The 22,818-nt window shown below is 43.5% G+C and overlaps 1 protein-coding gene across 1 annotated transcript in view; it reads left to right on the top strand.

Annotated features, from left to right (window-relative positions):
• Positions 1 to 617: 617 nt before the first annotated feature.
• Positions 618 to 22,818, top strand: part of LOC137423441 (uncharacterized) — a 419,740-nt gene continuing 397,539 nt past the window's right edge. Inside the window, exon 1 of the mRNA XM_068110625.2 lies at positions 618 to 846. Coding sequence (XP_067966726.2) covers positions 783 to 846 — 64 coding nt within the window. The 5' untranslated portion in view covers positions 618 to 782. The remainder of the gene's footprint in view (positions 847 to 22,818) is intronic.

Genomic DNA, 22,818 nt, shown 5'->3' with positions numbered 1-22,818 from the left:
CTTCCCAATCGTAGGTGACATCATCATCAAATGAATTAGTATAATATCCAAGTCAGGATGAGTGAGAGGTGAAGATTCAGCAAAGTTCTACACACCTTCAATCCATCATATTAGTTCTCACATGAACCTTCACATCTGGAAATAAAAAGTCATATTTATTGGATGTCAATATCTCAATGACAAAGAAATCCTTCAGGAGAATAATTATTTTATTGACTTTCCTTAACTAGGGTTTATTGAATGAGTACCTGAGCCATTGCTATTCCTCACAATGTAAATGTCTCAATAACGTGGTTATGACAGTGTTTTCAAAATAATTCTTAAACTACCACACATGTATGTTATGCCAGAGGTTCCGCGAATTCCCACTTCCTTCCCAAACCCCATAACCTTTCACCAACTTCTCCTCCCTCCAGGTGCAAAATCACATCAAAAGAAGGAAAACTGTAAATGTCAAGCCACGTCACACGCCATCTTACCATTTACATAACCAACAAACTTCCTCAAACCATCCATTCTCGACTGTTTGTCATCGTCCATTTGTTTCCCTGTGATGAATATCATTTCCCTCTTCCTCTATCATGGTCATTCTCCCTGTCCACCCACCACAACTATCACGCAAGAGCTCCTGCGTCGACCAGACAATTCAATCTCTCATTCAATCATCGTCGAAGCATTAGTCCTTCATTTTCTCCTCATTCCAACAAATCTTTCCCTCTGCAGTGTTTCACTTTCCCAGAGTGAGAGTTTCATTCCGAGTGACAATTGTGGATGAAACAGTCATGAATTCCTTCGCTGGAGACATCTACCTGCTTCTCGTGCTCGCTTTTACTTTCCGACCTACAGGTAAGAACCATCGTATTAAGGGCCCATTACCTTCAACAGAGATGTATTATTATTAGAGGTAATTAATAATTCAATTTACAAAATTATTATAATCAGCAGCTATGGGAAAAATTAACGAAAAGTTTTTGCCGACTGTTTTTTTTTGGATGACAGTTTCACTACCTTTTTAATCGAGCAATCACTCTTACTTAATTTTGTCTTCCATATGAGGTTGCAGACTCAATTACTGGTATATTATATTGGAGATAATAATTTTGTTTGGACAACCAAACAAAATTTAAAAAAAATAATAATCATGCAACATTAAAACAATATTAAACAATATTAAAAACAAATATTATATTAAACCAAAATAATATTACAAAATAATAAAATAAATAAAAAATTAATAAAACAAATAATACAATAATACTAAATAATAAAAATTATAATAATAAAAATAATATAAAATAATAATTTAATAAATACAATAATAAATAAATAAATAATAATAATATAATTTAATAGTTTAATAAAATTATAATTAATAAATAATAATACAATTAAATAATAATACTAAATAAATAATACAATTTTTTTATATTTAAATAATAAATAAATTTAAACAATATTAAATCAACAATGAATGAATGAATGATCGTTTTAAGGCCATTTTCCCTGCTAGAGCAGGGGTTAGCCTTGCAGGCCCCATGACAATCATGGTTCCCTGTTTGAGGCAATGTTTTTATGGCCGGATGCCCTTCCTGACGCCAACCCTTAGTCGCCTCTTACAATGCACAGGGATACGGTGTACCTATTCTAAGCCGGGGTGCACACCGGGATCTTTCATCCCAGCAAGCTGGTGCTCAATTTGCCGACCTCAGAAGGATGACAGGCTGAGTCAACCCCCCTGGTGTTAATTCAGTGATCGACCGGGATTCGAGCTCCAGGATCCTAGGATCCCAAGCCGGCACCCTAACCGCTAAGCCAACACCAGGCTGTATGTCGACAGGTAAATGTCGACAGGTAAATCAACAATATTAATATTAAATATTTATTAAACATTAACCGGCAGTTATTAAAAAATAGTTGCCTTAAAACGAAGGAACCAAAATGGACAGGTGGACAAAATGTTTTAATATTTCGGTCACATTGATAAAACTTGTATCTTCTATTTCTCAGTTTGAGAGGATAATATTTCACAGAAATGTTGGTATTTTAATGGCGATAACTTGTACCATGAAAAACAAAAAAATTGTGATTACCGGACTGTTGATTTTCTCAGAATACCTGATCTTGATCATGGAGGTGTCGACAGGTATATAGAACAATTATTCAAATCAACAGAACCTTGAGTGACTTATCATAACCGCTGCGGGAAGCAAGGAGAAGCAGATGTAAGCTTTTTAATCCTTCTTTGAAGTAAAAGATGGATGAAGCTTCGACGAAGTGTTTACGCCCAAAACGTCAGTTTTCTCGGCGGTCAAATTAGCACACCTCAACCAACATTCTGTTGATTTATTTTATTGTTAATTTGCTTTTTTGTTTGTTAAATAATTTTCCTTTTGTAGTGACTCATGTTTAACTTGAATCCAAATGCACTGAGTCCGCACTCATGTGTGGTTTTAACAGCTGTGTTTAAATCAAGATCACGGGAATTTTAAAATAACCCTTGGTCAAGAATACATAGATATTTGCATATATGATTTTGTTTGCATGCCAACCTTATTTGGTGATCATGTTTTTCTCCTATATACTCCTTTAGTTTTCCATTGTGTCGGAAGTCATTTCTACAAACCATTCGCTGCTGTTTTGTCTTTAGTTGATTGTTCGTCTTTATTACTTTTAATGGCTGCTCTTTATTATTATTAATATTATTATTATTATTATTATTATTTCGGCATCCACTTATCATGGTGTCAATACTCAGCATAAATATGATCTTGGTTGGCATGTTTAACAGTACAATGTGGACGCATGGCTTATGAAGCTGTGATCCCAAGTTTAGAGCTCATAGTTAAACAGCGGTGATTTGTCCATTGTCTAATTATTTCCTTGTAATTTACAGAACATTTGATTGAAATATTAAATTAATCGTAATTACCTGGTGTTGGTCTATTGGTTAGGGTGGTGGGCTTGGGATCCTAAGGTCCTGAGTTCGAAATCCTGTTGGGCTGTTGAATTAACACCAGGTGGGGTTGATTCAGCCTGTCATCCTAGAGAGGTCGGCGAAATGAGTACCAGGGTATTGGGTCCTCTCTCAAGGAGGTTGGTGAGCAGGATTTGTGCTCCGGCCGCTGCAAAAATACCTCATTCTGTAGCACACACGGTGGTGTGTGTCGGGATGGGGCTGTGGAGCCGTCTAAGAATGCAGCGACGTGCTGATCCAACGTATGCTGCTATATATATATATATATATAATCACATTAATATTTTACATCAAAAACAATTCAAACACATGATGATTAGGATTTTCCTTCCACTGCGAGAAGAAGGCCTCCCTTAACATCATCATTCTCTGCAATTCTCTTCTTTGGTCTTCCTCTGCTTCTTCTATGTCCTTATCTCAGTTGCCAAGTTTGTAATTGTTCTTGTCCATCAGATACGCATTCCTCTTGCTATACATGTCACCAAGTCAATTCCTTTTTAGATGCTTGAATGTAACTAATCATGGCGTTCCTTTAGTTTTCTGTCGGATTATTAACTTCTCTTCTTGTCTCTTTCTTGTTTTGCCAAGACAGAGTCTTTACCTCTTTGTGCTATGATCAATGGTTCCTCCATCTTCTTGATAATAGATCACGCTTTCTGCCAAATGTCCTTGCTGATATTACACATTGATGGCAAACTCTATTTTACGGATAAAACGGCAGTTTGTGTTACATTACTGTGACATAAAAAAAATTAACCAAGCAAATTGTTATTTATTTTCTTTATCTCAACTCAACTCTGGTGCCTTAATAGTACTTGAACTTTAAATTCACCAGAAAGTAAATGTCAAAACTAAAGATATGGAACAAACCTCATTAACAAACAGAACAAGAAAGAGCAATCAGATATCGCAAACCCTCGCTAGGATGTATTTTCAGTGGTTTTTAAGGCTTTTGTGTTAAAACAAATATGGCGGCCAAACCAAGTGACCGATGACGTTATCATTATTTTTTTTTCTATACTAATTTATTCCTAAATGACACTCAATAAATTTCATCTTGATCGGATGAAGTTTTGTACTTGTCGAATTATGACGTCATAATGGAGGCACCTATGACATCATAATTTACATCTTTTTTTCCCCATGGAGAGTTCTTTACAATGAGGAATGTCTCAATTTTTTCTATTCAGCGCTTTCGGAGATATAGAGGTGCAAACTTTTTCGGTTTTACCAAGATGGCGGCCGAACCACGTGACATATGACGTCATAACTATCATTATAAAATTATACAGGTGGAGGTGCACCTATGGTGAAAATTTCCTGCCAATTGGACCAACGGTTGCAGAGAAAATCATATTTATTCTGTGCGGACAAACAGACAGAAGACAAACAGACAGACCAAAAGACAAACAAACGGACTCAAATACAATACCCTCTCCTCAGGCGAGGGTAATAAGTGTCCATGTAACAACATTTAACACTCATGGTAGATTACCATGGTACATAGATTACCGTCGATCTATGGTCTGGTCTTAAAAACATTGGATATGTGTTCATTTACATGGTAGATTACCATATTTAATACCCATGGTAGATTACCATGTAGATCTTTCTTAAAGACATGTTATTTCCAACTTGTATTTCGTAAGAGTTATTTCCATCTTAAAGACATGTTAAACCAAAGAATCGAGTGTAGCATCCATCTAGTCTGCTTTCAAATATTTTAGTTGGTATCCTCGACTCAGCTCCATAAAGGAAAATACTCTCAACTGTTGCTTTTAAAGAATTGTAATTTGAAATTTTGTGGCAGTTCTTATTTCCATATTTTATCCATCTTTATTGATCCCTGGTGTTGGGCTAGTGGCTAGGGTGCCGGCTTAGGATACCTAGGATCCTGGGTTCGAATCCTGGTTCAGCTGAATTAACTGAATTAACTGAAGGCTGAATTAACGCCAGGGGGGTTGACTCAGCCTGATCGATACCTTCCGAGGTCGGCTAATTGAGTACCAGTTCACTGGTAATTCCCTGTTTGTCGTTAAAGGCGGCAAAAAGGGTTGGCGTCAGAAAGGCCATCCGGCCGTAAAACATTGCTTCAAAAAGGGGACCGAAAAACAACAACAACCATGGTTCCCGAAAAAGGCCAACCCCCCGCTTTGCGGGGAAAAATGGCCTCTAAAGGTGGTTTTTTTTTTTTTTTATCCATCTTTATTGAAGCATCCCATGCTGGGGCCTTTTGCACTTTAACATTGAAAACTTTATTTTATGTGCATTTATGTGCAGGCCAACAGTTTTTGCAGAGGATTCTGTTCTGCTTAGAAGTTCTGTGTCCCCTTCTGGCGTGATTAATTAATTAATTTAATTAATTAATTAATTAACAATAGTGTCAGTGTAAAGTGCAGAGATCACTTTCACTGTAGATTCTGGTACACCAGAAGCTTTCAAGATGTTGAACATTTTTTCATGATGGATCATATAAAAAGCTGTTTGAAAGTCTATGAATGTTATGACAGCCTGTAGATGCTTTGCCTTGATGCCGTATGTGTCTGAGTGAGAGGATCTGGGTGGGCATTGATCAATTTTGTCTTAGACCATTTTTATTCTTCCTCAAAATCAGCACTTTGTATGGACTTATGTGATTCAATATCATTTTGTTGAATATTTAAGCTGCTACGGGTGTTAGCTTGAGACCCCCGTAATTTGTTTGGTAGACTCGGATCGTCTTTTTTTGGGACTAGTACACCCGCTAACTACGGGAGGGGCAGAAAGGGTCATTCCTCTTTGGGGTACGTAGATTACCGTCGATCTATGTTCTGGTCTTTAAAACATTGGATATGTGTTCATTTACCAAGTTTATTGTGGAGAGATCGCCAATTAGTTTAAGCATTCGAGCAAGCACTCCATTCAAAACCGTTAAGGAACGGCTGGCTTGGCAAGCGCTAGCTAGCTGCTTGGTAAATGAGCACAACCCGGGCTTCCTCCCTTTCAGTTTCGTGTTAAACAGAAGGAGCGAGTTTCAAAAGTTCACGACGAAAAACGCCACGTTAGCGCCAGGAAGGGCCATGTTATTAACCCAACACTTATGGGGTACCGAGAGTACAGTAGATCTTCGCTCAGTTCTGTAAATAAAACTTACCTCACGGATGTCAGGATTCCTCCAAATTTCTTCATTTAATGTTATAAAAAGCATTAGCGACTGTTTCAAAAGCTACTCATACGTGTTTGTGGTTCATAATATTCATTACTGTTCATTAATGTTCATTACTTCTGGCAGAGGCCGTTGTTCCCACGAAAACGACATTATAAGCTATTTATATACGTTGACTCGCTCGAAAGACCCCTTGAGGGGGTGGGATATTATTGGTATTAATTTTGTTTTGTAATAACATTAATATTATTTATCGTTAGTTTTGTTATTCGAAGCGGTCTTGGGAAAACGCCACGATAAAGCTAACTTAATATGGCTATACACCTCAACACGCAACCCATTGAGGGCAATGGCGGGGAAAACCCGCTCGGGGGAGAAAACCCCCTTGGGGAGGGGGTAAAGGAATGCGCTACAACCTTCATTATGTAACCCTTCATTATTCTGTCAAGTTTGGTTGAGATTGGATAAGTAAGGACGGAATGTATTGGCGTGAAATATTCATCAGACAAACACAAATGGCGTATTTTAGTATGATAGTTGTTATTGCACCTTTTGTCCAGATTCTTGGCTTATCTCTATCAAGGATGATATTATTACAGATTTTAAGCAAATAATCATCTACGGCTCTCCTTTTTTGTATATATAGTCGAGGCTCATGGAAGAGCTAGCACACTGAATGGATCAGGATGTAACAGACAAAGACAAGATGCAAAACATACATGCATGGAAAAGGACACTCCAAGGAGAAAAAGCTGGAGAATTCGCAGGAGGGATTTAGTTGGGGTTATCAAGTGCAGAAAAGATCATGGTTTAGGATGGGGTGTGATCTCAGATGGTGGCGAACAGCTAGCTGCCTTGAAGAACCTGGATGGAGGAATGAAATTGAAGAGGATGTAGAAGTTGATTCCACAGGTGGATAAAGAGAGGAAGAAATGAGTGAGGTGAGCAGTGATCCTGGTTTTAGGTAATGGTGGACCATGTGAAATCTGCAGAAACCTGTGGCGGAAGGGGACAGGGGGACAAAGCACGGAAAGAGCAGAGGGTGCAAGACCATAAAGGAGGCAGTAGAAAACAGAGAGACCACAAACCAGTCTGCGATGGTGACTTTTCCAGACTTTTACTGGTCTGCTAACTGGACCAGCTGTTTTGTTGTTAGCTGATTGCTTGACTAATTCGTTAAGCTCCTCCTTCGTAAAAACTCACTGCTCACGCTCACCTCAGTGTACATTCGCCCTTTGCTGGAGTTTGGTGTGCCCATGTGGGGTCTGGCATTACAAGGGCTCAGAGTGATGAGATTGAACGACTCCAGAAGTGTGCGCTCCGGTAATACGTACCCTTCTATTCAGTCCTATGCGCAACAACTTTGTCATTTTGGTTTAGAGTTGTTGAGCGAACGCAGGAATGAGCTTCTCTTGCGTTTTGGTCTTGGTCTTTTAAAATGTGATCGTCACCGTGACATTCTTCCTCCTACCCGACAATCTGTGTCTCGATATAATATGTAACTCAGGAATGCTCAACATCTTGACCTACACATTGATGTGCCAGTGAGATTAACAACCTGATCCTTCTGCATTGACATATATTTTTTTAACATTCATATCTTCGGCAACGATTTTGACATTATGTTTCGGGATTTCCTTTACCACACTGCATAGATTATCATAGAAATTAGATGCAACGTTATTTCCAGATACATGTGTAGGACTATAACAGGATATTATGGTTGTTTTAGAATTACCATTAATAATATTACATTTGAAAACTTCAGAATAATGACAGCTTGCTTTCAGAGCTTCGATATCTTTTGAACTTGGGATGATACCATCACCACCTATTGAAGCATTCACAGACTTCTTCCAAGCAGAAGTTGTTTATCATTTACCATCCTTTTCTGAGTTGATGTTATTTTATATTTACTTGTTCATGAACAAGTTTGCTGATTTGTTGTTTGCAAGTTTGCAAGTTTGCAAGTTGCAAGTTTGCAAGCAAGTTTGGAGTTTGCTGATGGAGCTGATTTGTTGATTTGTAATACTCAGTTCCAGAAAGAGGACAATAAGCTTGTTACATACACGTCAGGTGGGTCGACGACAACCGTTGACTAGCTGATGGTGCGTAGGCGAGATAGGGGGCACCTCCGGGACACAAAGGTGATCCCGGGGGAGGAGGCTGTTTCACAGCACCACTTGGTTGTCTGCGACGTAAGGGTGAAAGGTGCGAGGAGAGCTCGGCGGGTGAAGTACCAACCGAGAATGAAGGTGTGGAGGTTGAAAGAGGTGACAGTAAGGGAGGCATTAAAAGAGAGGCTGAGTAGGGTAGAGGATGATGTGGTTGAGCTTGAAAGTGGTTGGATGTCAATGAAAGCTAGTCTGTTGGGAGCCGTTGGTGAGGTATGCGGATGGACAAAAGGACCACCGAGGCACTCGGAAACATGGTGGTGGGATGTTGAAGTTGGAAAGAGGATTGACGATAAGAGGAAGAAGTTCAAAGAGTGGCAGAAGGCGAAGGGTACGGGAGCAGAAACAGCAGAGCATGAAAGTTATAAGGCAGCCAGGAAGGCTGCAAAGAAAGAGGTAGCAAAGGCGCAGGAGGCATGTAGGAAAATGTTCGGAGAACGCTTGGATTCGGAAGAGGGTCAGAAAGCAGTATTCAGGATTGCAAAGCACATAGCGAAAGAGAGGTGTGATGTGATGGGGGTGAGTTGCTTGAAGGATGAAGTGGGACAAATCGTTGTCGACCCAGATGGAATTAAAGGAAGATGGAAAGGATATATGGAAATGCTGTTGAATACAGAGAATGAATGGGATGGCAACATAGAGAGTAACCCAGTTTTAGGACCGGCAGAGAACTGAGAAGGAAGTTGAGGAAGCGATAAAAGCAATGAAGAGTGGAAAAGTGGGAGGGCCGACGGGAGTTGTGGGAGATATGTTGAAGGCAGCAGGAAGTTGGGGTGTGAAGAGAATGACAGAGATCTGTAATCTGGTGGTGAAAGAAGGCCGCATTCCAGTGGATTGGGAACTGAGTACCCTCGTCCCTCTATACAAGGGGAAAGGTGACCCTCTGGAGTGTGGCTCGTACCGAGCGATAAAGTTATTGGAGCATGGAATGAAGGTATTGGAAAGGGGGTTGGAGAGGAGGATAAGGAAGAAAGTGAAGATCGACGAAATGCAGTTTGGATTTATGCCAGGAAGAGGAACGACAGATGCGCTTTTCATTGTGAGGCAGTTGCAGGAGAAGTACATGGATAAGAGGAAGAAGTTGTTTTTTGGGTTTGTTGATCTGGTGAAAGCATTCGATAGGGTTCCACGCAAAGTATTGACATGGGCATTGAGGAAGTTAGGAGTGGAGGAATGGTTGATCGGAGTAGTGATGGCAATGTACAAAAGAGCGCGCACAGCTGTAAGGACGAAGGACGGGAACAGTGGTGAGTTTGAGGTGAAGGTGGGAGTGCATCAGGGGTCGGTACTAAGTCCACTACTATTTGTAGCTGTGATGGAGGTGCTGGCTCAGAACGTAAAGGAGGGTTTACCATGGGAGTTGTTGTATGCAGATGATCTGGTGTTGATTGCGGAAAGTATGGATGGACTGAAGGAAAAGATGAACAAGTGGAAGGAATGTATGGAGACAAAAGGTCTGAAGGTGAATATCGGAAAGACAAAGGTGATGGCAAGTGGTAAAGCATGTGGTGAGGTGGAAAGAACTGGGAAGTGGCCGTGTGCTGTGTGCAGGAAGGGTGTCGGAGTGAACTCCATTCAATGTACAATGTGTGCTGAGTGTGTTCATCAAAAATGTAGTGGTCTGAGAGGGTCATTTACCAGTGTGGCAGCTACATTCAAATGTAAGGTGTGCACAGAGGGAGCTGCAGATGGAGGAAATGTTGAGTTGGATCTTGGAGACGGCGTGAAGCTGGAAGGTGTGAAAACATTTTGCTACCTCGGAGACATGCTGAATGGAGAAGGTGGATCAGACTCGGCAACGGCGTGCTGATGAGGAGGAGAGTGTCGCTGAAGCTGAAGGGAAAGGTGTATGCTGCATGTGTGAGAAGTGTTATGATTTATGGGAGCGAGACATGGGTAATGAACGTAGAGCAGCAACGAAGGCTGGAAAGGGTGGAAATGCGAATGGTTCGATGGATGTGCAGAGTATCGTTGAGAGGGAGGAAGACAAATGATGAATTGCGAAAGATGATGGGAATATTGCCTGTGATTGATGCTGTGAAGAGGAACAGGTTGAGATGGTTTGGTCATGTATTGAGGAAGGATGAAAGTGACTGGTTGAGAAGAGTGATGGAAGTTAATGTAGAAGGAAGTAGAGGACGGGGAAGACCGAGAAAGACTTGGCTAAAGATGGTGGAAGAAGAAATGCGGGCAAGGGGGTTAACAAGGAGAGATGCAGAAAATAGGGCAAAATGGAGAAGATTGTCATGGGGACCGCAAGGCTAACCCCCGCTCTAGCAGGGAAAATGGCCTTAAAATGCATGTTGTTGTTGTTGTTGTTGTTCATGAACAAACCTGTGCTCCTGAATGCATATTATATCAATCTTAATTTTTATTCAGCAAGTAGTACAATTTTTCCTTGTTTCATATCGGAATTAAAAGTTATTTAGATCTCTTTGCTTCAAATCTGTGTTGAGAGTTCCTACATTAAATTTAGCGACTAGTTTTGTTTGAGTATGAATACTCTTTCTCTCATCTTCAACACTCACTCGTCCATTTTGATGTAGGATAAGCACATCATTATCATTACTGATGTTGACGGAAAGAGTATTTACCATGTGTTTATTTACAGGGGGGCTTTAACCCTTGTGCTACAATGTAATCTCATCATCATATCTTTGTTTGCTTTCCTACCATATAACTTTTGGGGTTACACAAATGGTCACCACTCATTTTAGTGAAATTTTAATTTAGTGGTTTGAAATCATGGTAGCTTCCATGAGATGAGCTGCTAAAAAGCTGAAGAAACTCAATCTGTCCTGCAGATGTGACTACTTTTAAGACCTGCCACACTGCTTGGTAGGACCAACCAGGAGCAAGGCTTCCGCCAGTATAGCTATATAGGTCAAAGGAACAGGAAAGCTTCCAATTATGATCAAAGTATCGGTCAGGAAAGGGAAAGTATGGAGCAAAAGAGGAACAACAAAAGTCTTGATCAGGGAAATATGGTTAACAGTACAAAATGCATTTGCATCCAATGGGTGAAACCTTGCTTGAACAATAATTAAACGAATCCTGAACAATTAAAAAGGAAATCCCGTTAGTAAATTAAATTGGAAGAGTAATAAAGGGAAAGTAAGTTCAAAATATAAACAACGCATGCACTGCACTATCGAGACAACAGAATGAAATTAGATAGAATATTGAGGAGAGCTCGTATAGTGATTGGCATGGATGTTAAATATTTTGAAGTTTCATGTGCAATACCTTCAGAAAGTATTCACACCTAGTGACTTTGTTTACATTTTTTGTGTTACTGTCTGAATTTAAAATGGGTTGAATTGAGATTTTTTTTTGTCACTGGTCTACACGACACATAATATTTTGTGTTACCATCCTTTTGTGTTACCATCTGTGTTACCATGTGAAACAATTCCATAATGTCAGAGTGGAATTTTATTTTTAGAAATTTTTACGAAATGATTAAAAATGAAATACAGATATATCTGGTCTACATAAGTTTTGAACCCCCTGAGTCAATACTTCGCAGAAGTATCTTTGGCAGCGATTACAGCTTCGAGTCTTCTTGGGTGTGTCTGTATCAGCTTTGCACATCTGGATTTGGGGAGTTTCTCCCATTCTTCCTTGCAGATTGGCTCAAGCTCGGTCAAGTTGGATGGGGAGTGTTTGTGAACAGCAATCATCAAGTCTTTCCACAGATTCTCAATGGGATTCAAGTCTGGGTTTTGGCTGGGCAACTCAAGGACTTTTAACATTTTGTTCTGAAGCCATTCCAGTGATGCTTTGGCTGTATGCTTGGGGTCATTGTCCTGTTGGAACCTAAATCTTTTCCGCAGTCCAAGGTCTTTTGCACTATGAAGCAGGTTATCCTCAAGGATTTGCCTGTATTTGGCTCCATTCAGTGTTCCTTACAAGTCCCCCAGTCCCTGCCACTGAAAAGCATCACCATAGCATAATGCTGACAACACCATGCTTCATGGTAGGGATGCTGTTAGATGGGTGATGAGCTGTGCTCAGTTTCTGCCAGATGTAGCACTTTGCATTCAGGCCAAATAGTTCATATTTCATCTCATTAGACCACATAATATTTTGTCTCCTGATCTCAGAGGCTTTCACGTGTCTTTTTGTAAACTCCGAGCGTGAATCCATGTGCCATTTTCTCAGGAGTGGCTTCCATCTGGCTACTCTCCCATAAAGCCTACATTTGTGAAGTGCTGCATATCTATGACTCCTCACATATCTCATGGTTATACGGACAGTTCCTTGGACTTCATGTTAGAGTTTCTGCTCGGACATGCACAGTCAACTGTACGACCTCATATAGAAAGGTGTGTTTCTTTATCAATCATGTTCAATCAATTGAATTGGCCACAGGTGGATTCCTATCAAGTTGTAGAGACATCTCAAGGATTATCAAAGTAAATTGGATGCATCTGAGCTCAATTTGGAGTGTCATAGCCAAGAGGTTGAATACTTATGTAAATTAGATATTTCTCTATTTCATTTTTATTGTGTAAACATTTCTAAAAACTAGAAAGAGCAATCAGATATTGCAAACCCTCGCCAGGATGTATTTTCAGTGTTTTTTAAGGCTTTTGTGATAAAACAAATATGGCGACCGAACCACGTGACCGATGACGTTTTCATTTTTTTTTTCTAAACTAATTTATTCCTAGATTATGCTCAAGAAATTTCATCTTGATCGGATGAAGTTTTGTACTTGTCGAATTATGACATCATAATGGAGGCACCTATGACATCGTCGTTAATATATTTTATCCCCCATGGAGAGTTCTTTACAATGAGCTATGTGTCAATTTTTTATATTCAGCACTTTCCGAGATATAGAGGTGCAAAGTTTTTCGACTTTTCCAAGATGGCGGACAAACCATGTGACCTATTACGTCATAATTATCATTTTAGAAATCTACAGGTGGAGTTGCACCTTTGGTGAAAATTTCCTGTCAATCGGACCAACGGTTACAGAGAAAATCATATTTATTCTGTGCGGACAAACAAACAGACAAACGGACTCAAATGCAATACCCTCTCCTCTAGCGAGGGTTAAAAAAAAAAAAATCCACTTTGACATTATGGAGTATGATGTGTAGATCAATTCAATCCATTTTAAATTCAATCTGGAACACAACAAAATGTGAAGGATGTCAAAGGGTGTGACTCTTTCTGAAGGCACTATAAGTATGCTATAAATAGGAAATTTCAGTCTATTTATTGATGACTAGCAAGGGTAATGCCAGTTCCCTTTTCCCAACTTCTCCCCACCCTCTTTCCACCCCACCCTTCCAGACACCCACACACCCCATCCCAAGCTTCCCCTCTCTCCGGACCCCCGCCCCACCCATTCCCCTAGCACTTACCACCCCACCCCAACCCTCTGGACTCTAACAAATAAAAGGAGTGGAATAGAAGTACCGGTATTCAATTAAAGTTAATGATGTCACAGGCAGCGACAACCTTTTCGAAAATTACTTTGCACCACGTATTTTTATGATTTTACACATCAGGCGACATACCTCACACGGAGGCAATTATGGCAGTGTTATAAGCTGCAATATAACTGAATTGGGGGTCAACATAGCAGAGAAAAGGATTCAATTAAAGCCAATTATGTTTTATAAAATTATTTTACACTTTTGTGCCAGTGAATTAACACGAACGTAGCACAGGTGACTGAACTGCGTACGTAATACCTCGTCCACTTCACTTTATCACGTCGCTCGCTCAGCACTTCCGCATCGAAAAAAGATGTGTGTGAACATTGTGGGGATGCACCGCAGGTCTCTCTCAAAATTCCACCCGTGGCTTCTTTGAATATGGAGAAGGAGGGTTCATCATCATCTTCTTCTTTTTTTTTTTACGTTTTATGGCGTTTTCAAAGCTGCGAAGCTCTGTACACGCCACGCGCCCAGACATTACAGCAGCGAATGAAGGAGTGTTTTGGGAATCCATAATACTATGTGGATTTCCCGGTCTATTTTAACAATCCCTCAGAGCCGCCTTCCAGAGTTGGGAATGCTTCTGGTTCAAATGACAGAAAATTTTCGGCAGATCCAACACGCCAATCCCCCCCATCCAACCCCCCCCCTCCCCACCCCCCTCTTTCATACTCTGAAATAGACTCAATCTGGGTCCGTCATATAGAGGGAATTTTAAAAACAGATGCGTCAAATCTTTGGGTTTCCTCCATGTGTCACCGGTCCCAGTAGAATGATACCATATCCTGTGGAGATATGAATCACAACGACTGCAGAATGAGGGATGACAGCATTGCTTAAATAAATACACTTAGTTATAAGAATCGCTAATTTCTTAATATTTTCAGATTTTACTCCAGATTTCGACACTTATTTAGTCCACGACATCCAATCCTCAAATCCGAAGCCAGATTTCAATTATTGGTTCACGAGTTATCAAACAGAGTGACCCCTATATTCGTCATGGGTGTGTGTGTCTGTCTGTCTGTCTGTCCGCAGCATAACTACCCGATGATATCATCCAATCTTGCTGAAACATGGGTGGGAGGTTGATATCATGATCTAGTTGTGTCCTGCCTAGAGTGGACGCATTGTGGGCGGAGCCACACCCGAAAAAGATGTCTTTTTAGGGGGTAATCGAGTTCGCTACATCTTCTCCGAGGGGTTTGGTGGAATCTGACAGGGGTTTCGATATTTCGTTAGGCCAATGTCATGTGTCTAGCCCCACGGAGCTCGATTTTTAATTCCCCCCCCCCCCCCCCCCCAGGGCCAAGGTCACAAGGTCACAAAATTTAGAAAAGTCGATTTTTGATGGTTTTGTTAAATTGTTCGCTTCCTGATAGGGTGAAATGTCGTACATGTTTTTATATTATCACATACATCATGAAATCCAAGTTTTCCAACAAATTTCAGAATCTTCAACATTTGACCTTTGAAGGTCACTAAGGTCAAATTTTCAAAGTTGTCGGAATCGAACCGAATTTTCGGTATTGTGTAGCTAACTAACCTCATAACTGATTATACATTATTTTCTATCTCATTTCAAGGTCAGTAACCTTCGTTTTGACATTTCCAGGCCAGCACCACACACAATTACATACAGCTGGCTCTTAAAGGCCTGCGCATGCAGCGCATTGGGGCCCTTTGTAAATAGGCTTGTACACCGTAAGTCGGGGGCCGACACCTGCCACGTGGGCCCCCAACCGCCCAGTCCGGGCCTGTTTCGGTTATAGTCCGTCCTTTGTCATTGAATACCGCTCGCTCGTGAACCATCGTCGTCTCCTGACTTGTATACTTTATTTAGTCCATGGGGGTCATCGTGGTTCCAATGCAAGGCATTTATGAGCAGGCAGAACAAAATGGTGGCTAAAGAAGCTTGGGATGTGACAGAGGGCTGAGAAAGATGATGCACCACCATTTTGGTAAGGCTTATTTTTTGTGATGCGCACCCCTAAATTATCTTCTAAAGGGGTGTTTAAATTTACCCAAACACCCACCTTTCATTCATGCACTCCCTTGGAGTTCCCTTGGTATGCATGCAATGTTTCAGGTGACTAAGTTTAATGATTTTGGAGTTATGAAGGAGACACACTGACTGACACACAAACAAATATATATATATATATATATATATATATATATATATATATATATATATATATATATATATATATATATATATATATATATATATATATCGTTAGATTAAATAAGACGCGGACGTAGCTTCAGGACGTCGATCTTTAATTGTCGACAAGCTTTCGACCAACAAAGGTCTTCTTCTGAGTCAGCCCCAAGTTCAACGGAAGTGACTTCTTCCGTTGAACTTGGGGCTGACTCAGAAGAAGACCTTTGTTGGTCGAAAGCTTGTCGACAATTAAAGATCGACGTCCTGAAGCTACGTCCGCGTCTTATTTAATCTAACGATTATTTATTCAATACAAATGAGACGCCCTGCTCGTACTTTGGAGTTTCTACTATTTCTTACAGTTATATATATATATATATATATATATATATATATATATATATATATATACAGGGGGCTGCAAAAGTAGGTATACAGTAAGGATTATACCAGTATTACGTTTATGTAATAATTTGTAATTTAGGTAAATGTAATTATTTGTAATATGTAATTTAGGGATTAATATGTTTATTATTGATATGTTTATTATTGATATGTTATTATTGATATGCTTGTATAATCAATAAAATACGTTTTGTGCGCACGTTTTGTTTTTCATTACTGTATACCTACTTTTGCAGCCACCTGTATATATATGAAGAGTTCAGGCGCAAAAACCGATAAACGCCATTTTTGATGAAACTGAACTATGTTTACCGAAGTATATGTTTCAATACCTCCGTTTCAGTAGGCAAATCATTTTCTCCCAAAACCCGATCGCGTCCACGTATTTTAAGATACAGCCCATGTCATTTTGATGGGTTTCACCTGGAATGCACAGCAGAAAATCTTGATTTTCTCATTTCAGCAAAAATGGATATATCTGTTTTTGCATCTGAACTCTTCATATATATATATATATATATATATATATATATATATATATATATATATATATATATATATATATATATATATATATATATATATATATATATATATAGATATATATATATTGTTACAGACGCGGTTTTAGATGTTAGTTTACGGAGCGGTTTAGTAATACCGCGTCCGCACAGGTACTCCCCGATCAGAACCCTATCCCGCCCGATTCCACTCGAACGTTGGCCAAATCGCGCTATGCTAAATCAATGAAGGAAAGGACACAACGGCTGGGATTAATGTAACGACACAAGGGGTACAGTTCTCAAGACCTCCGGAGGAGGATATAATTGGTGATGCAGAAACGGGTAGATTACACGGTAAGAGGTAAAGCACAGCAAGATGGGCACTTAGACACAGTCTTATCTTATCCCCGACAGACCACAGACAAACGGGACAAGACTGACTTACACAGGGATGATGGCAGGGAAGGACAGGCAGTCGATAGCTCAAGGTGCACCTTGGCTCAGGGGCAGAATCGACCCGGTCCGGTCCAGAGATGCGGGGAGGTATTTCTCAGCGCTAGGAGGTGGCGTCTTCTCTCTCCAAGCTGGGGGCGCATCTCACGTCACCTCCCTCTTCCTGCGCATGTCCAGCGGGGAGTGACACGCCCTCGGCTCGTTGTCTCCGCCCCAGATGGAATCGGTCCGCCGTTTCTATTGGGTGCGGGGGGGTTACCGGGCTCCGCCCTTGACGAGGGGCTGACAGCGAGCCCCTGCGTGGTAACCCCGTCGGAGCACATGTTCAATGGCGGCTAACCAAGCCGGAGTGAGGACGCACACTCCCCGCGCCGCCGCCGCTGTTGTTGTAGTTGTTGTTGTACCATGAGGAAGAGCTGCGGGGAGGTATTGGGAGGTCCTAAACTTTCTAACGGTGCCATACAATCACATTCTGGTGCAACGAAGAGTCAGAATTAATGGAAACGAGTCCTTAACTGACATAGACTAAGAATAACTAGCAAGATGTCCTATAGTTGTCTATGTGAGATGCGGTGAACCTGGGTGCGACATTTAATGGGGGAAAAAGGGGGAGGTCGGGTCTACAGAGTGGTGTTTACAGAAAATGGGACTAGGGAATGGGGGATTGGGGATAGTTGGGAAGTATTGGGGAAATAGGGGAATATTTACAAGCGGATATGGATGGAGGCCAAATCCCATATCCGCAACATTGCACCCTTCTCTACCTCGGGGCGTCCCGACCCGATAAATTTTTCCTTACCTTAGTGTGGCACTCAGATGTAGTTCCCTCTACTATTAACTCAACCCTGAGTGCGACAGTTTTACAGATGTTCACAAATGAGTAAATATGTCCCCCTGCGACGTTGCACCCTTCTCCTCACAGAAACACACCCACAGGATAACCGAATCGCGGAAAGAATCCTCAAACTAAACATACAGCCGGTAGGGAGCATCATTTACACAAGACTACACTGATATTTACACTACGATCCAGGACCTGTTTTTGGAGGAACACATGCAGATGTTATGCATAGAGAGAGAGCACGCATGCCAGCATCGATACACCAACCCACGAGTGCCCTGTGGCCTTACGGCCTTTAATAATGTGCAGAGCACCCCTTCCAAGCACCAAAAGCACCACCCCATCATGTACAGTCAGCACCATCCGGTGCACCAATAAAGTGTTCAATAATCACCGGTGGTGTCGCAGCCGGCCGATGTTCTGCCGCTGGTCTTGCCTTGGAGCCCACTTGGTGTTCTGGCTTCCCTAGAAATAAAGAAAGGCGCCAACCGCGTCCATTTCTAAATTGTGGCCGTCAGGGGGCCAACTATAGTGGTTCACCTCTATGGCATAGGTGCCACGTTGACCCAGAGGTCCATCAACGGGTGGTGCTTGCCCGCAAAAGAACTGCGGTCCATGGTGGGCGGCCACAAAAATTGCGGTCCATATGGTGTATCGATCCAGGCAGCAAGCAGCGAAAGTACAGGCCCACAACTGCGGGGCCAGCACCTCTCTCTCCTCTCTCTCTGCCCCAAAGCCAGATCCTCGGAGGTGGGAGACAAAAGAAGACAATTGAGTAAGGTGGTAAGGGCGCAAAAGTGCACGCAATACAAGGTAATGCACACTAGGGGCACATGGGAACCAGGTGAGACAGGTACGTTCCTACCGTACGCCCCTCCCCCCACCAGGTAACCTACATTGCCCCTCCCTTACCCCTTACTGTATCCACAAAACACAACACTACCCATAAACATCTACTTTACAAATCAACAACGTCCCTACTGTCTTCCCCGTTCCTCCCATAAACCAAATTCGTCTTCTCTCCCTCCTAACCAATCAAATTTGCCATTTCCAACCCTCATCAAAATTTGCCATCTCCAACTCAACATCAAAATTTGCCATCACCAATTCATCATCAGTCCCTCCTAAGGAGGGAGAGATGGAATCACCCCAATGTCTCATCCACGTCGTGATGCGTCTCACAAATCCACACAGCAATTCTCACTTCCTGCAACACAAAACAAAGGAACACAGGTGTGGGGTCATCATCACCACAGGTAAGTGGCTGCGTATGGTGCGACAGGTTCATCAATCCTAACTATTTCCTAAATGACTTTAACAACTTTACATTACCCGGGGTCTTTCTCCTGCCAAACCATTGGCCCTCTTACACTATGGGTTCTAAAAACCAATTCCCATTGACCAAACTGTGGTGCTTTTCAATTTGGGGTCTCACTCCCTCGATTCATCTCCCGGTGCCCTCGCACTATTTCTGGGCTGTGACGTGTAGCTCTCCCAGCAGGTCTACCCACCTGCACACCTCCACCACTGCAGTTGCCACCCGAGCTTACCTAGCTCCTCACCCTAACCTAACTAACTGGGGAAGGCCCTCTCCTGGCTCTGTCACCCCCTGGTGCCCTCTGGCACTGGGCTACCCGGGTCCGTCCTCCGGATCCTCGGGCCCCATCCACAACTACCGGCTCCCAGAGCCCACCTGCGGCCTCACCTGGCCGACATCCTCACAGTGGTGGAGTGCCCAAACCAACTACACACACTAACAGGCTACACGCCCAGCCATTTCCACAACACTAATGCACCCATCCACAATACCATTCTGCAACCGCACCACAAATGCCAATATCCAACCACAATTTACCTATACCCTCTACCTAACACTTACACTACCCGCCCCGGGTGCTCGTGAAAGGGGTCCACTCTTCCCCCATCCACACCTTCGCACCATGCACACCACTCCGTACCACTTACTCCAACTCTCTCCACACCACTCATTCCCTGCTCCATGTATTCCACACACCTGTACTTGCACACCTGTGCTCTCACACCTGGTGCCACCTGCACCCTTCTCTCCCCAAGCGCATTCGCGCTGATCCACAACACTCACTACTCATACACTGCTCCACACTGCTCCACACTCCTGTCCAGTTCTCACACAGCATCATCTCATCTAACTACTCCCCTCTGAAACTTGCGCTTCCCAGTCGTCCCTTTAAACTATTGCGCTCCCAAGTCATTATAATCCACGAAGCTACTACGTCCCCACTACAGGTATCAGTCACTATCTAACCTTAACGTCACCTAATGTCATCTTCGCTAGATCCCTATCAATATAACCTAACCCACCCGGGCTAGTTTTCACTGCCATACACCCCATAAACTATAGCTCCTTTGCCCCACCATGGGAAGGGTGGCAGGGATGCCACCCTTACCCACCGGGCCCATCGCTCATCAATCCCCCAGTCCTCTGGCACTAATAAGCCCCCCTTATTCAGAGGTACTGGGTCCCGCCTCGGCATCTAAAGCCGAGGCAATCCACGGGGGCGCCTGCTCGCCGGTGTAAGGCCTTCTAGTTTACCGGGGTCTGGCGGGGGGATGTCTGGGGTCGGCTAACCCGCTCCCCCCTGGGCGGAGTTAAGGACCTCAACCGCCGGGGATCATCCCGGCGCGTGGCTCGACAGTGCCGCGCCAGGTGACCCAGACGGTTGCAGGTATAGCACCTCACCTGATAAGGTGCTTGTCTCCGGAACTCCAAATTTTCCCCCCTGAAGGTCCGAATTGGATTACCCGCTCGTGGTCCACCGCGGCCCACCTCCGGGGCCGTCTGCCATGGTCCAGGTCCCGCCAGGCGCTGGTCCACCAGCCTCCGGACCATGCCCGCCAGGTCAGGACTCACGTCGGGGGCGGGCCCCCTAAGGGGTCCGCCCTCCATCGGAGGTCCCACCTGGCGGACCGCCATTGCGTGACGCTCGCTCCCCCGGGCCAGGGGCCTCGCTGCTTCCCAACGGGCCGCAGCGTCAGCCGCCTGGCTCAGAGTCTGCGGGCGCCACATGGCGAGCTGTTGCCGGAGCTCAATATCCGGGAGGGCCTGGATAAAATGGTCCAGCGCCAGGCTTTCCCGGGAATCCGCTGCCATGCTAGCATGTGCGATCCCCACTGCGCGGCGAATGTCGTGGGCAAGTTCCCCGATGGCTTCCTGGGGCTTGCATTTTTGCAGCGCGAGCTGAGCTTTAACAAGCTCGCTCTGCTGGTCAATGCCGAATCGATTAATTAGGGCGTCGCGGAGGGCTGGCAGGGTGAGAGCACCCGCTGGTAATGCCGTCAGCACCTCCGCCGCCGCGCCGCGCAATGCGGCCACCAGGTGTACTCCACCTTCGTCCTCACCCCAACCGTTGCCCTTACACACACAGTCAAACTGCGCCAGGTACGCGCGTAGATCACTCTTGCCGTCATACGGCGCGAGTGGGACCTTGTGGGACCACCTCGTATGCGAGTCGTTGCCCGCCTGCCGGACCCCGTGCGTCGCCCCTTTCGGGGTCAGCGCGGGGCCGAACCGGCCGGGCCCCCACAGTACATTACCCCCAAGGGGCTCTCGTGCCTCCCCTGTCCCTCTAACAACTACCCCTGTTGGTGTCGATGCATGGGTCACACTTCCGCAACCCGCTACCCATTCCATACCACCACAACCTTGCTCACCCACACCTCGCACCTCTCGTTCCATACCCTCCGGACCAGCCATACACCTCACTCTTGGCCTCTCACGAACATCTGGGTCTATCTCGACCCCCAAGCTTATTAAATCACCTGGCGCATCATACGCACGACCATATTGGTCACCACTTACACCGGGTCCTCTTTCTCTTCGCTTCTCCTCCATCACCTGCGAATCCCTCATCCGGTTAATGAGCACATCATCACGATCCGAACACAGACTTTGGACCAATTATTTTACTTCCTCCTTTATCTCTTTCTTAACCTCTCTCCGTCGCTTCTTAATTTCGCTCACCCCTTCTTCCACTTCTTCTAATTACTGCTTCACCTCCTTCATCTCCTCGTGCGCCCCTTTAAGTTCTTCCTCTAACTCCACTTTATTTTTTTCTATGTGCTCCCGCACCTCCCGCTCTTTAACCTCCATCACCTCTACCACCTTGTCCATTTTCCTCGTCAGGTCCTCATGTACCGTCTGACACTCTTTTTTAATTACCCCTACGTCCTTTTTCATCTCCTTCTGTGTCGATTTTAAACCCTCTATTACCGCTGTGTTCTTCTTTACCTGGTCCCCCAACTCCTTTTGTCCCACTGTCAGTTGTTCTACCCCCAGCGTCAACTCCTCTATACCACCTTGTAACTTTACAGTCCCCTTTCTCACCTCCTTCTCCATGTGCTCCTTACAGTGCCTCACCGCCTCGCGCACTCCTCCGACCTCCTCACTCACACCTCTTCTGATCTCTTCTCCCATCACTTGCATCACCTGCCCAGATGCCACCCTCATCTGCTCCATTTCCTCCCTGTGAGCATCCAATTTAATTTCTACCCCCATTCTGACCCCCTCTATCTGCTGCCCCATTTGTTTAACTTCCCTTTCCGCTTGGTCCCTCATGTCCCTCAATTTGCCTTCCATACTGTTTTCTAACCCCTCTAACCCCTTTTGCATCCCTTCCATTTGATTCTCTTGAGCGGCCATTCTGTTTTCTACCCCCATTAAC

Source organism: Myxine glutinosa, chromosome 1, assembly GCF_964187855.1.
Source record: "Myxine glutinosa chromosome 1, kmMyxGlut1.1, whole genome shotgun sequence".
Classification (NCBI taxonomy): domain Eukaryota; kingdom Metazoa; phylum Chordata; class Myxini; order Myxiniformes; family Myxinidae; genus Myxine; species Myxine glutinosa.
Note: the sequence above shows the minus strand (reverse complement) of the source record. Positions and strands in the feature narration are given on the sequence as shown.